A 13,389-nucleotide genomic window follows, 5' to 3' on the forward strand; every position below is an offset into this window, starting at 1 on the left:
TGACGTCCTCCTCCTGACGCCCGCCTGCTTACCTAGGTGACAGAGTTGGTAGAGGGTCGGACTGGGAATCAAAGCCCTGAGTTCAGATCATGCCTCGGATAAGTCTGAATCTTGTGCACCCAAGCAGGCCCCTTTTTGTCATCTGTAAAGTGAAGGTCACAGCATTTGCCTCCTGGAGCCGTTGTGGGCATCCTATCGGGTCCCATGTGGAAAGCTGCCTTTCAGAACTGCGTGCACCTCTAGACCTTAACACTGGTGCTGGAAACGCCCCGCTTGCTGCAGCCAGGCACCAGGTCCTTCCGGCTGGGGGATTCTTTGTTGCCTCCTCTCTGTCCTTCAGGTTAGCTCAGGCCCTTGCTGCCCTAAGGCGGCCACCTAGCTCTCTTCACTCTCATCTCACACGACCACCATGAGGCTGCCCCTTCATCCAACTTCCTAACAGACAGGATCAGTCACTAGACGGCTCTGCTCAGAAACCTTCCATGGCTCCCTGTGACTGACTCTCTGAGGGTCATTTAGGGCTGAGCCTGGCTCATACAACTCTGAGCATAGCCTTGAGCCAAGAAGGTAAGAGAGGTGATGATCAAAATGAGGGAAACATAGGATTTGAATTGTAAAGAAAAATTGGCAGCACATCTCTGATATCTAATGAACACACACACACACATGCAGCAACTAGGGTATCTGTGGTTGTTTTGTGAACAAGATCCTGCACGTGAGTTTCCCTTCAGAACGATCTTATTTCAGAGGCCTGGCATGGCCTGGGCAGTGGCTTCTCTTCAGACCAAACTCTCGCACGGCTTTCGGTGGCCTGCACAGCTTGGCTCCAGCTTGTCCTTCCAGCCCTGACTCCTCCTCTTCCCAGACCCTGTGGCCGACCTGTCTCTGCGCACACCCCTCTCTTTTCTCTCCCTGTCCCTCTGCTTGTCCCTCCAGGAGCAGCTAAGGTGACCACTCCTTTATGGAGCCTTGGCTGGGCTTCGCAGAGAAGAAGTATCGCTGTGGCCTTTGAGCTCCAGTCCGTGCACATGATGGCATTGAGCCCGTTCGTGTATGTGGGTCTGGATGCATGTGTGTGGGGGTGGGCGGAGTTGGACATTTTCTCATTTCCCCCAAACCTCTGGGTCCTGTGGTGTTCCTCTCCTCTCCCTGAGGACACCATCACCACTTAGAGGCCATAGACACCACTTCCACTTAGAGAAAGTAGCCAGGGAGTCTCCTGGAAATGGTGCTTGAACTCTGCTGCCACTTCAGGTACTTGCAAATACCAGTTTGTTTTTGTTTTGAACTGGTTTTAATTAAAAATTATGGTGGTGTCTTAGCTTCATAAGACTGACTAAATACCAACTAATTTTTAGAAATGATGACTCAGTCCCAGTGGAATCACTTGTAAAATGTTATTAGCAGGGAGTTTAGGGTAATGTTTAAAGATAGACAGTGAGCACCATATTGTAATAGCTTTTAATGACTGCATGTTTCTTTACCTCTATAATAGAACAAAATCTCCATCCTTCAGCTTCAAGCAGCAAACGTCATTAAGCGCCATGTGTTAGGTACTGGGGATACAAAGATGGGAAGGGCGAGTCCCTGTCCCCGAGGAGTTTCCGTGCTCTAGAGGGAGAGATGAGATGTCCACATGGAGATATAAGCCAAGGAAAGCCAGGGTACTTAGGGTGGGGAGAGGACTGGCCTCGGGTGAAATCAGGAGTGGCCTCACAGTGGCTGGCATGTGAGCTGAGCTTGAGGTGCCAGGTTCTAAGAGGCCAAGGTCAGAAGCAGTGAGTTCTGGTTTGGAGCACAGATCTGCCCAGCGTGTGGAGAGGAGAGATGGACCTTCACACGAGGAAGTGGGGCCCAGCTCAGCTGGGCTGAAGAGTATGTGAATGAGAGCTCTCAGTGACAGAGTGCCTACTGTGTGCCAGGTGCTGTGCTAAGTGCTTTACAAGATCCTCACAGCAGCTGTGGGAGGGAGGTGCTCATTATCATCCCCATTTCATAGATGAGGAAACCAACAGGGGAAGGGTAGTAATCTATAATAAGGTAGGAAAGGTGGGTCAGAGCCAGTATGCAAAAGTCTTTAAATGCCACCAAGGGGAGTTGGTATTTGATTCATAGATTAATTGGGAGCCCCTGGAGTTTACTGAGCAGGAGAATGACCTGATCAGAACTGAGCCTTAAGGATGTCGTTCTGCTTGCCATGGGGAGGGGCTGCCTCCCTGCTGCCTCAGTGTCCACACTAGGGACTGTTTCTGCAGGCTACAGAAAACCCTTTTTTAACCCACCCTAGGTCCCCCGCATCTCTTGCCTTCCATGGCTAAACTCCCTAAGAAAGCCTCTCTCTCTTCTAACTCGGCTCCCAACTTCAAGTTCCCTCCAAAATAGCCTTTGATCTCGTGGGGTGGGAGCTGGGCTGGTGGACTTGGAAGTAAAGAGAAGTGACCAGATGTGAGCAGTGCTGTAGATGCGCGGGGTAAGAACAGCCTTTTTATGTAGTCTGCACAGCATGGACAGTGGATCGAGTATTGGGCTTCAAGGCTCAGTCCCAAAACTTGCTAGCTGTGTGACTATGGGCGTGTCACTCAGGATGACTGAGGCCTCCCCCATAAAGTGGAGGTTCGGATGGATGATCTTCCAGGGCCCTAGAGCCCCAACATCCTGGGTTCTTATTCTTTGGCCTGCTCATTGCAGGCACGTCTGCAAATCCATTTGAAATGTTGAGACAGAATTTGTCCAAAAAAGTCGCTGCTTTTGGCAATATTGTACTTGTAGGCACCGGAAAGAGGAATGTCTGCAAGTCAGTAGCTTCTTTGAATCCTCTGTTAGGAATAGCATTTTTAAAAAGAACGTAAGCATCAAAAACAATGATGTAAAGAAGAGGCCGCTCTAATGGTATCTGGACGTCCCACCAGGGGCAGGATTCGTGTTCCTCGGGTAACATCCTCTTCCTTAGATGCTTTGTGTTACCACATTTTTGTTGTTTTATTTTCCGTGGTTAGATATGGTTTTGTTTCTTCCTGATGTGTTGTGAATAAACTTCCTGAAAAAGCTTACCCAGAAAAGAAATTCCTCTAATGTGAATAAGTATTTTAATTATGCACATCATTTTCTTATTGAAGGATTATAGTCAGTGTTATTAATTGAATACCAGCATCTGTTAGGAGTGAGCAGATTGTAGAGTCCACCAACAAGTCAGTGTGAAATTGGACAGAATTGGCTGGTTAAGTTCCCATGGACGCCGTGGCAGATGACTGCATTCAGGAGCAAGTGAGGTAAACCAGCACCTGCTTCTGTCCAGACACCCAGTGTAGGTGGTCTGCCTGGAGCCCCTGGGCCTGGGACGCTTGTCACTTCTGTGCTGCCACTGTTGGCCTCCCTGGAAGTACAGGGGTACAGAGGAGGAGAGAAGAAGGGGCTCTTGGGCTGTGGGGTCCAGGCAGCCCCAAAGGCAAAGCCAAATAGACCAAAGGGCAGCGTCTGCTTCTGGACCGTGGGCTGTACCAGGAGCTGTCAGTCAGGCATCTTGCCGTGCGTCTCATAGGCACTTAAGTGTTTAATTGAAATGACTTTCTTAGGGAGTTGGGGGAAGAATATCATTCAAAATGGACTGTCTTATCTTGTCAGGAAGAATCAGCCAGCCATTGGAGTCCTAGGAGCTGCCCCATTTTACAGATGAGGACGTTGAGGCATGGAGAGGTTCAGTGACGTGCCCAGGATCACACAGCTAGTCAGCAGACTTTAAACCCACTTCTTCTGACTCCATCCCCAGTCCTCCCCACCCCGTGCCATGGGCTTTCTGCCCATCAGCTTTTGGCAGCCGGGGAGACGCAGCATCCAGCCGTTGAGGCGGTGGTCATCCAGAGGAACCCTGCTGAGCCACCTGCACCAAGTTTGCGTGTCCCTGTTTCGCGGGATGGAGTCCCCCAGTTACCTGGTTGGGGAATTGATAACTGAGGTATCAGAGTTGTGAGTGTGAGGCGAAGACATTGTTCCTGGGTCCTCCTGACATGCTGAGTGAGGACAGCTCCTCTTCTGTCTCTGTGGCCTGTTCTCAGGGTTATATTGTTAGCCACACTTCCGTGTCATCATCTGTGATGTACCTCCCCTGTTCTGGCCGCACTCAAAGTGCTGGGATACCAAGAAAAATCACAAGTAAGGCCTGCCCTCAAGGAGCCAGCATGCTATGAGCATTTAAGTGTGCATTTAAGCACACTTTATCCCGGAGAGACAGCCTTGGCCTAATGGCCTTGGGCCCCTGGCACCTCCCTGGAGCTGGTACCAGTCTGCCTGCCTGCCTGCATAGATGGAGTGCCCTCATCTGCACAGCACCTCACAGCACTGAAATCACAAGTCCAGTCCAAATCCTTGATTTTCATCTGAACTTTTAAACATGTTCTTGACTCTGAACCGAGCTTCCTCAAGTAAAACTAGATCCTATGGTAATGTTGTAATGAAGATTTTCTTCCATCCTGCTCAGTAAGTTATCTCAGAGCTGGAAATGACCTTAATGGTCATCTCAAAAGTCACCTGGCCTGGGGAGTGTCCAGAGGGCAAAGAGGGAGAATCCAGCTGTCCTTGGTCAGAGTGTTCATGGCAAGTGCTGCGTGATTTCCCTTTCCTAGGCAGATTCTTCAGGCCTTCAAGGCTAAATGATGCCATTGTGGGGTGGTGAAGCTTGGTGCATTGCGACACACTGCAGCCTGCCGCTCAGTAGAAGGCCTCACCTGAGGTCCCACCCTCTGGAAAGGAGGGTGTCACCTGAGCAGCCCGCCAGCAGATCCACACTCGAGGCCTGCGAGGCTGCTGGGTGGGGCTGCCAAAAACAGAACTCCTTTGGCATGGCCTGGGAGAACCCAGGGTCAGCTCTGCTCCACCATGAATCCTGGACTCAGGACATTGTGTCAGTCCCTCAGTTTTTAAACCCTGTTTAAACAATGAACATTTAGTTTCTTTCTTTCACATTCCTTCCACTCCCGAAGAAAAGAAAAAGAAAGCCCATGTTAACAGATATGTGTGGTAAAGCCAAATTCTCACATTGACCATTTCCAAAAAATAGTGCCCTGCTCCATATCTGGCGTTCATAACTCTACCAGAAGATGGGGGCAGACTTTATCATTGATCTTCTGGAATCATGGCTGGTCACTGCACTGATCAGAGGACTGGAGGCTTTCAGAATTGTTTGTCTCTACAAGATGGCTGTGGTTGTATAGATCAGAGAGGCAAAACTCCTGTGGAAATGGGGGCCTCTAATCCAAACTCCTGTGGTGTGCATTTGACTAAGATTGAAAGTTATTGTTATCTTGTTCCATTGTATTTTTTGTTGTGTTAAATATGTCCTAATTAGATTTGAACCTGGTTCAGGCTGCCCTCAGTGGTGCGTTTGGTATCTCTACGTTTTGGTTTGGCTCACTCCACTCCGCATCAGTTCCTACAGATCTTTCCACATTTCACTGATTCTATTTCACCACTTCTTTCAGCAAAATAAAATGTTAATAGTCATATACCGCACTTTACCATCTCCTCATTGACCTCAGGCCTGTTAAGTGATTTACTTGTCCCAAGTCACTCTGACTGGGAACTTTGAAACAAGGCCCTCTGACTGCACGTTGCCTACAATGGAGGTATAAGCTAGAGAACCTCCCAAATGTGTGACCACTTGATGTCTTTGACTTCCCCACCCAGCCTTGCATGGCTGGCAGCATTGGGCCTCCCTAAACAGAGGACACCATTTTGTTTCTCTTCCCAGCGCCATGCCCAGGGGCATCAGCTAGGAAATAGGGCCAGTTCAACCCAATGGTTTCCTCCGTTTCCCGGGTTTCCTTTTTTTGCTTTGCAGCTTATCATTTATGACACTTAGCAGTTTTCACCATTGTCAGTTACCAAAGTTAGGTTCTGGTTTTTGTGACCTCGTTTCTTAATATCTGATACGGTTTGTTTTTTAAATGAAAAAAATCTATCAAACAAATGTATCAGAATCATATTGAATAAATACTCTTATTTGGAATGATTCTGTAGGCTTGTAAATAACCAATTTAAAAATCTTTCTGGGGCACATAATAGAGCATTATTTTATATAATAGATAAACATCTATGAAAAGTCATTGTTGAAATCCCTTAGTTATTTTAAAGTAATGTAAGAAACTGTAGTAACTTTAGGCAGCTAGGTGATGAAGTAGATAAATTTGCTAGGCCTGGAGTCAGGAAGACCTGAGCTCAAATGTGGCCTCAGACACTTACTGGCTGTGTTACCCTGGGCAAGTCACTTAACTTTTATCTGCCTCAGTTTCCTCATCTGTAAAATGGAGATGATAATAGCATCTCCCTCCCAGGGCTGCTGTAAGGCTCAAATGTGATATGTTTGGGGGTTTTTTTCTTTTAATAATTAATTGATTTATTTTTAATTTTCAGCATTAAGTTCCATAAGACTTTGAGTTTTAAATTTTCTCCCCCAGCCTCTCCTCTCCTCTCCCCAAGATGACATGTAATCTGATATAGACTCTACTTGTATATTCATATTAAGCATATTTTCCATTAGTCCTGTTGTAAAGAAGAATTAGAACTACTAGGAGGAACCATGAGAATGAAGCAATAAAACAAAACAACAAAGGAAAAGGAGAGTAAATAGTATGCTTCCATCTGCATTCAGACTCCATAGTTCTTTCTTTGGATGTGGATGGCAGTTTCCATCATGAGTCTTTTGGAGTTGTCTTAGATCCTTGCATTGCTGAGAAGGGCTAAATCTATCAAAGTTAGGCATCGCACAGTGTAGCTGTTACTGTGTACAACATTCTCCTGGTTCTGCTCACTTCACTCAGCATCAGACCATACAGGTCTTTCCAGGTTTTTCTGAAGTCCGCTTGCTCATCATTTCTTATAGCACAACAGTATTCTGTTAATAGTCTTATACCACAACTTGTTCAGCCATTCCCCAGTTGATGGGCATCCTCTCCATTTCCAATTCTTTGCCACCACAAAAAGAGCTGCTATAAACGTTTTGGTACAAGTGGGTCCTTTTCCCATTTGTATGATCTCTCTGGGATATAGCCCTAGAAGTGCTATTGCTGGGTCAAAGGGTATGCACATTTTTATAGCCCTTTGGGCACAGTTCCAAATTGTTCTCCAGAATGGTTGGATCAGTTCACAACTCCACCAACAATGCATTAGTGTTCCAATTTTCCCACATCTTCTCCAGCATTTATCATTGTCCTGTTTTGTTATGTTAGCCACTCTGATAGGTGTGATGTGGTACCTTAGAGTCGTTTTGATTTGCATTTCACTAATCAATAGCGATTTAGAACATTTTTCATATGACTGTAGATAACTTTAATTTCTTCCTCTGAAAACTGCCTGTTCATGTCCTTTGACCATTTATCAATTGGGGACAAAAGAGATATTTGTGAAGTGCTCAGCACAGTGCCCTGGCACGTGGTAGGTGCTCATGAATAAATGTTCTTTCCTCCCTCCCTCTATAACCTAAATCCCTGAGTAGCAAGGACAATAATATTAAATACTTGTTCAAAACTTGGGAGTTAATTTTTACTTTAAATACTACACTCCATTGGAATAATAGGATAACATATGAATTTTTCTCATACAATACCAGCATTGACAGTCTACCTTTAAAAAAGAGAGATGAAGGTGACCTTGCATTTTGGCGTCAGGGCTTGGTTGGAATCAGCCCGCCCGGGGGGGGGGGGGTGTCTGACCCTTGCTTTCCATTATGCCACTCTTCTTATTCCGAAGGGTACATGGTACCTGGTGCCTCACTGGAAAGAAAGTCATGGAAGGGCAATAAATATCCTTGTACTCAGGGGTCTGATGGCCCCAAGCAAACCAATTTGTACTGTAAAACAGAAGAGCAGATTCAAAGCATGACGATAAAATGAAATGGGTGTGATTATCATTTCTGCTTGTCTTTGCTTTTTATTTAGGTGAAAAGAGGTTTGAGTGCCCAGAGTGTTCTAAGAGATTTATGCGGAGCGACCACCTCTCCAAACACGTCAAAACTCATCAGAATAAGAAAGGCGGCGGCACAGCCCTTGCCATTGTGACCTCTGGGGAACTGGACGCCTCTGTGACCGAGGTGCTCGGCTCCCCGAGAATTGTGACAGTTGCGTCCATTTCACAAGATTCAAACCCAGCAACTCCTAATGTTTCGACCAACATGGAGGAGTTCTGAAAGGGGATTTACGCAGAGACATCGAGGGCTGCACTTCAGTTTACACACCTTTCAAGATATGGAAATGGGCCGGTAAAGTGGATTACAGAGTAGGAAATCATGTTTTCATGCTTGGCTTCTTTAAAAAAAAAAAATACCAAGTTTTAGGGTCAGCACGGGAAGTGTATGCAGGTGCATCGAGACAGTTTTCAAAAATACAAAATTCAAATTGATATTCTGGAAAAAACATGTTGGAAAAGGATTTCCACCATACTGTACTTTTTAGTTATTTGGAACTGTTATCACATAAATTTTCTAAATGAAACTTTCCCCTCTTTTAACAATGTATGTTAATATGTTTATAAAGACAGACCTCAATAGTTTGTAGGCTGGACCTTAACTGGACTTGTTTTCATTTGGATGTACTTTGTTATAAATTGAATCAGTAATGTTTTACATGCGTTTCCTTTCCCTTATGGCACTGAAAAGGATAGGGATATTGCTGTGTTTCCTTAGTTTGATTTCTGTAAGCAAACTGACAATATTTTTGGCCGTCTTTTCTCAGCTTAGAGATTCCTCAAAAACGTAATTAGGTTAGTGCTGTCAAAGTAATCTGAGGAACATCTCAGATAATTATGACCACTACATTATAGTAGTGTGGACTCCGACAATCAGGGAACTCCAATTAATTTCTCCATTTGGAGACATAAGAGGAATTTAAAACTGAATCTTAGATTAAACTTTAGAAAAATGCTAGAAAGGTTTTATGAAACTCATTATGTCTTCAAGAAAATAAAATGTGGCAATTTAGACGTAAAGGTTTGGAGTTAGAATTCATGGGTTTTCTAACCCTGGTTTTGATCACAGAATTGATTTTAATGTTTCTATTGGAAGTCGTAGATAGAGTTGTTACCTGAGTGGTGTAATTCATTCTGTAGTTTCATATTCTGTAAATATAAGTTATGTTGATGTTGTGCAGAATTCTTTATACTTTTACTCGGTAGCCAAAGAAAAGTATGGATTATCACTTTTTTTAAAGGCCAGCAGAAAATCTATTAGTTAATTGTAACGTTCTTTTACCTCTTCTGACAATTGGCCAGCTACATTTAATTTCAAATAGTGGGTTAATAATTTGATAAGGAATTTAATATTTACACTTCTTCATATTATGTTAATAACTAAACCTTTATAAGGCAGCCTGAGAAATACGCTAAACTAGAAAGGAAAATCAAATTAATATAATGGTAAGCAAAAAGTAAAGTTTATCACATCTTTTCTGTAAGTCTGCCACTACTGATCAGGAAGGATGGCCAAAAGTTTTATGTGAAAATTTTAGATTGTAGCAACCGTAGCTTAACCTTTGGTTCTTGCTTTTTTTTTTAAGATTTGCACAGAAAATAATTAATGAAACTGATCCTTTTATATAGGGTAACTTTTTTCCCTGAATAGTTTATTAAAAATTGGAAATTCGGGGACTGTATAATATTAGGTAACTGTTGTCTTGTGCATTTTTCTCTTTCAGAAAAAAAAATATTCTAATGTGAGTTCTCTTCCAAACTTGGTCGTATTTCATGTATTTTTGAAGAAGGAAGAATACTGTCCTGATCATTGTTTACACTGTGTCCACTTGAGGCCAGCCCTTTGTAGCGTTCTATAAAGCTGAAGGTCTTTTGTGCTTTCAGTTTGCATAAAAAGCTTTGAGATTAAAGGAAAAACAATTTTACACTGTGCTTATAAATTTCAAGTTTCTTAAAGCTTTTGTAGACTTGTAACAAAGTCTTTAAATTTTAGTTGGGTTTTGTACATTGTTTTGTACATTTTATTTAATGTACTCTTTCCTGATCGATGCGTCTGGCTTTGAAGCCTCCAGAGCAGGTAGATGTTTTCTTTAGTCCAAGTGAACACTAGCTCTAGTGCTCATTGTTGGTTTGGTTAGATAGGAACTGAAACATCAAATACATCTATTTGATCTGTCCTTGTGCTACGCAATCAGTGCTATACATTTCTTTATGCAAAGAGATGTTCTTAATGTTCTAATCATGTTTCCTCGTAGTAACATTTTTGTTAAAGGAGGTATGGGCATTCTGCAGCATATTCCATAACCCACTGCTTATGCATATCTATGTATGGGTGTTGATAGAAATGGAAGTTATTTTTTTAATCAGCAGTGAGGCCTATTGTAAATTTATCCAACTGAATCCGGATGGCTTTATAGCATATACAGTATATTAACGTGTGTTAGCAGGTGCACATTTCACCACTGGAATTAGACACATTCTGACAGTCTGTTCTGCAGACCATTCAAAGTCCACTTTTCTGTCTTAGAAGGATCGTAAATTTCATCGTCCTTTATTCGACTCAGTGGGATAGAGCTGGTGTGAGCAGTAGGGCACAGCTGTGCATAGGATTCTGTTTAATGGCATTTCACTGTTCATTCCCTTTGCCACCATTATACAGGTTTGTTTTTATTGTAATTATCAGTGCAAAGCTATGTATTTATCATGGTAAAACTCCAATGTTAGAGTAGTTTTTTCTTACAAGATGCTTTCTTTGCTTAGGTTTGTGTATATGTGTTGCCGATTACATTAGAACTTGATGTTGTCATTATTTATCACACTCATGAGAGCAGTAATAAAAGTGTGTAATCTAGGAGAAAAAGTTAATTTGTCAAACTTAGGGTAAGCATGATGTTTAGGTCCTATTTTTCAATTTTATAACTGTTTTATTGCAACAATATTTGTATTTAAGTCTTCATTTTAATGCCTTGTGGGTTTTTTTATGCATGTCACTAAATTGTCATCCCACAAAAATTGATGTGCAGCATAGGGTATTAAATCTATATAATGATTTTGAAACAGAAATAGTTGATGGTAAAATGTAAATGTTTTGCAAAAATTCCTTATAAAAAGTTTTGTAGTAACATTTCACTTGTAAATTTTTTTCTAGAAAAAAAGAAAAAGATTTTTAAAAAAGGAAACCAAGCAGGAAAAAAAAAAGAGCTGTTTGCCACAGATTCAGATTTGGAACTATCTGCTGTCTAAGCCCGGGGCTCCGCTGACATTTTTACGGAGCTCATTTGTATAACATTTGGTTTTTGTGGATTTGGAAATAAAATCATGTACAAGTTGTTGCCTGCAAAAATAATTTGCAAGTAACCTATTAAAAATTCCCTTGAGCTTAAAATGTTTCTTCATTTAATTACGTATGCCATGAAGCAGTAATAAATTGTTTGAATGATCACCCTGCTCACCACGATGAACACTGGATGGCAAATGCTTCTCACCAAGAAAAGGATGGGCACTTCTGCAGTTTCATGTAATTAAGACCTGTTTGCCTGTCACTATTTCTCAGCAAATAGAACTCACCCTACAAGAGAAATTTACCAGTTCACACTCAGTAGGAATTTGTAACCAATGGTTTTGGTTCATTTGAAATGAAATCAGACTGAGAGAAATTTATTTTTCTTCAGCTTAGGAAAAAAAATCTGTTAAAGGCAAATGGAATTTGGGAAATGAAACAGACCTCCGAGTCAGTAGGTGTGCACTGCGCAACAAATGGCAGAGTTGTCGTTTTCATTTCCAGAGCAAATACTTTCTCAAACTCCGATGCATGATCTTTAACAGAAATGAACACTTCAGTCAGTGTACAGATTGTACAAGCCGGTGGGTGCACTTGGATTGTTAAGGGATTTGTAATTCAGGAAACAAGCTGATAGACACTACCTAAAATCTTGGTTTTGTAGAAGTTTGCAACTCCCCTGTTAGAATTATGAATTACTGCCACGTAATAAAGTACACTGGACAGCATGGCGGAGAGCACAACTTTGCACCTACATGATGTCAGCGTTCTTTGGCGTACTGCGGGCATTGCGGGGGGGATGCAGGGGAGAGGTTTGACAGAACAGAGTATTAGAGGGAAACTGGGATTCCCAGGAATCTAGAATGACACGAGCCTCCCTCACCCTGCACACACAGCTCCGTCCACAGTTACTTCTGCTTTTGCTGCCCAGGACATTAGGCATTCACGATGTACTCAGCTGATTAAAGAATCGTATGCAAGTCCTTCAAAGCATGTGTTTGCAGGTGTTTGTTCGAAGCCCCCGGTGTTCCCAGGGTGACTGACAGGACGGGTCTGGCGGTGAATGCCGCCGCTGCCTCCTCTGCGGCATTCATGCTGCTGGAGCACGCAAACCCCTCCAGGTAGTGTGCAAAGCACCAGCAGAAGTACTTGCGCTGCTCCTAGCTCCCTTCTTAGTACTTAATTTGAAGAATTCCATCAAAATGATTTCTCCTTTTAAAATATGCTCCTTGGGCTTGCCATCATGCATCCCCACAGTGATGCACTGGGCACAAAGATGGTTTGTGCATAAATGCATGAGACACATAAAGGAAGCTAATTGGAACATAGGATTTAATATTCTTTAAAGCTCTCCTTCAACCTCCAGGACCTCATCAAATCTGCGTCTTAAAAGCGCGATTTTGATGCCTAGGCATAAACTAGTGAAGATTTCAGTGCTCCATTTTTGCCAGATGATTCTATATCATAGAAAGAATAAAAGTTAATTTATCTGGCATTCATTAACTGGAAGTCTGACCAACACATCTGTGTACCTACAGTAAAATAATCATTGATGTTTATGAAAATAACAACCTTGAGGCAGATAAGATGTTCCAAATGAAAGAAAATAAATTGTTTGATATCATTTTAACAATAAGTGTACTTTAATTATTTGAAGTGTGTTCATTGACATATGGAGTAATTCCATTTTAACAAATATGTGTTATGTGCCTATAGTATACAAGGCTATACTGTTGCTGGACACTGAGGATAGCTGGTAAAGAGTCCTATGTCAAGGAGCTTCCATTCTACTGGGCCCGTATCAAATGTCTCCGGGTAGAGTGCAGAAGAGGGGTTCCTAATGTGTTCAGTGACATGGACCCCTTGAATAAGTAGTATAGCGAGACCTGTGGGCCTCTCCTCGGAACTGTGTTTTTAAATAACTGAAGGAAATGCTAACTTTCAGTTAGAAGAGGGCTCTTAGACTGGAGTCTGTGAACTTGGCTTTTAAACGGTAGTTTTATAACTCTACTTCAATATAGTTCATTTTCTCTGCAGTCGTAGTTCATTGTATGCATTTAAAAACATCCTTGTACTGGTTAAAACATTATTCTGAGGGGTCCATAGACTTTATCAAAACCCTGCCAAAGAGTGCATGGTATCTGATTCAGATACTG

General features: G+C 42.6%; 1 protein-coding gene across 2 annotated transcripts in view; it reads left to right on the plus strand.

Moving 5' to 3' along the window:
• The window catches only part of SP4 (Sp4 transcription factor), a 56,497-nt gene extending 45,159 nt beyond the window's left edge, over window positions 1-11,338 (plus strand). The window contains exon 6 of one of the 2 annotated variants that reach the window (XM_020993256.2): window positions 3,622-7,921. In XM_020993256.2, the coding sequence (XP_020848915.1) occupies window positions 3,622-3,650 (29 nt within the window). In that variant the 3' untranslated portion in view covers window positions 3,651-7,921. The other variant, XM_020993255.2, reaches the window with a different exon arrangement.
• The last annotated feature ends 2,051 nt before the right edge of the window (window positions 11,339-13,389 follow it).

Source organism: Phascolarctos cinereus, unplaced genomic scaffold (genome assembly GCF_003287225.1).
Source record: "Phascolarctos cinereus isolate Bilbo 61053 unplaced genomic scaffold, phaCin_HiC Scaffold_1;HRSCAF=81, whole genome shotgun sequence".
NCBI lineage: Eukaryota > Metazoa > Chordata > Mammalia > Diprotodontia > Phascolarctidae > Phascolarctos > Phascolarctos cinereus.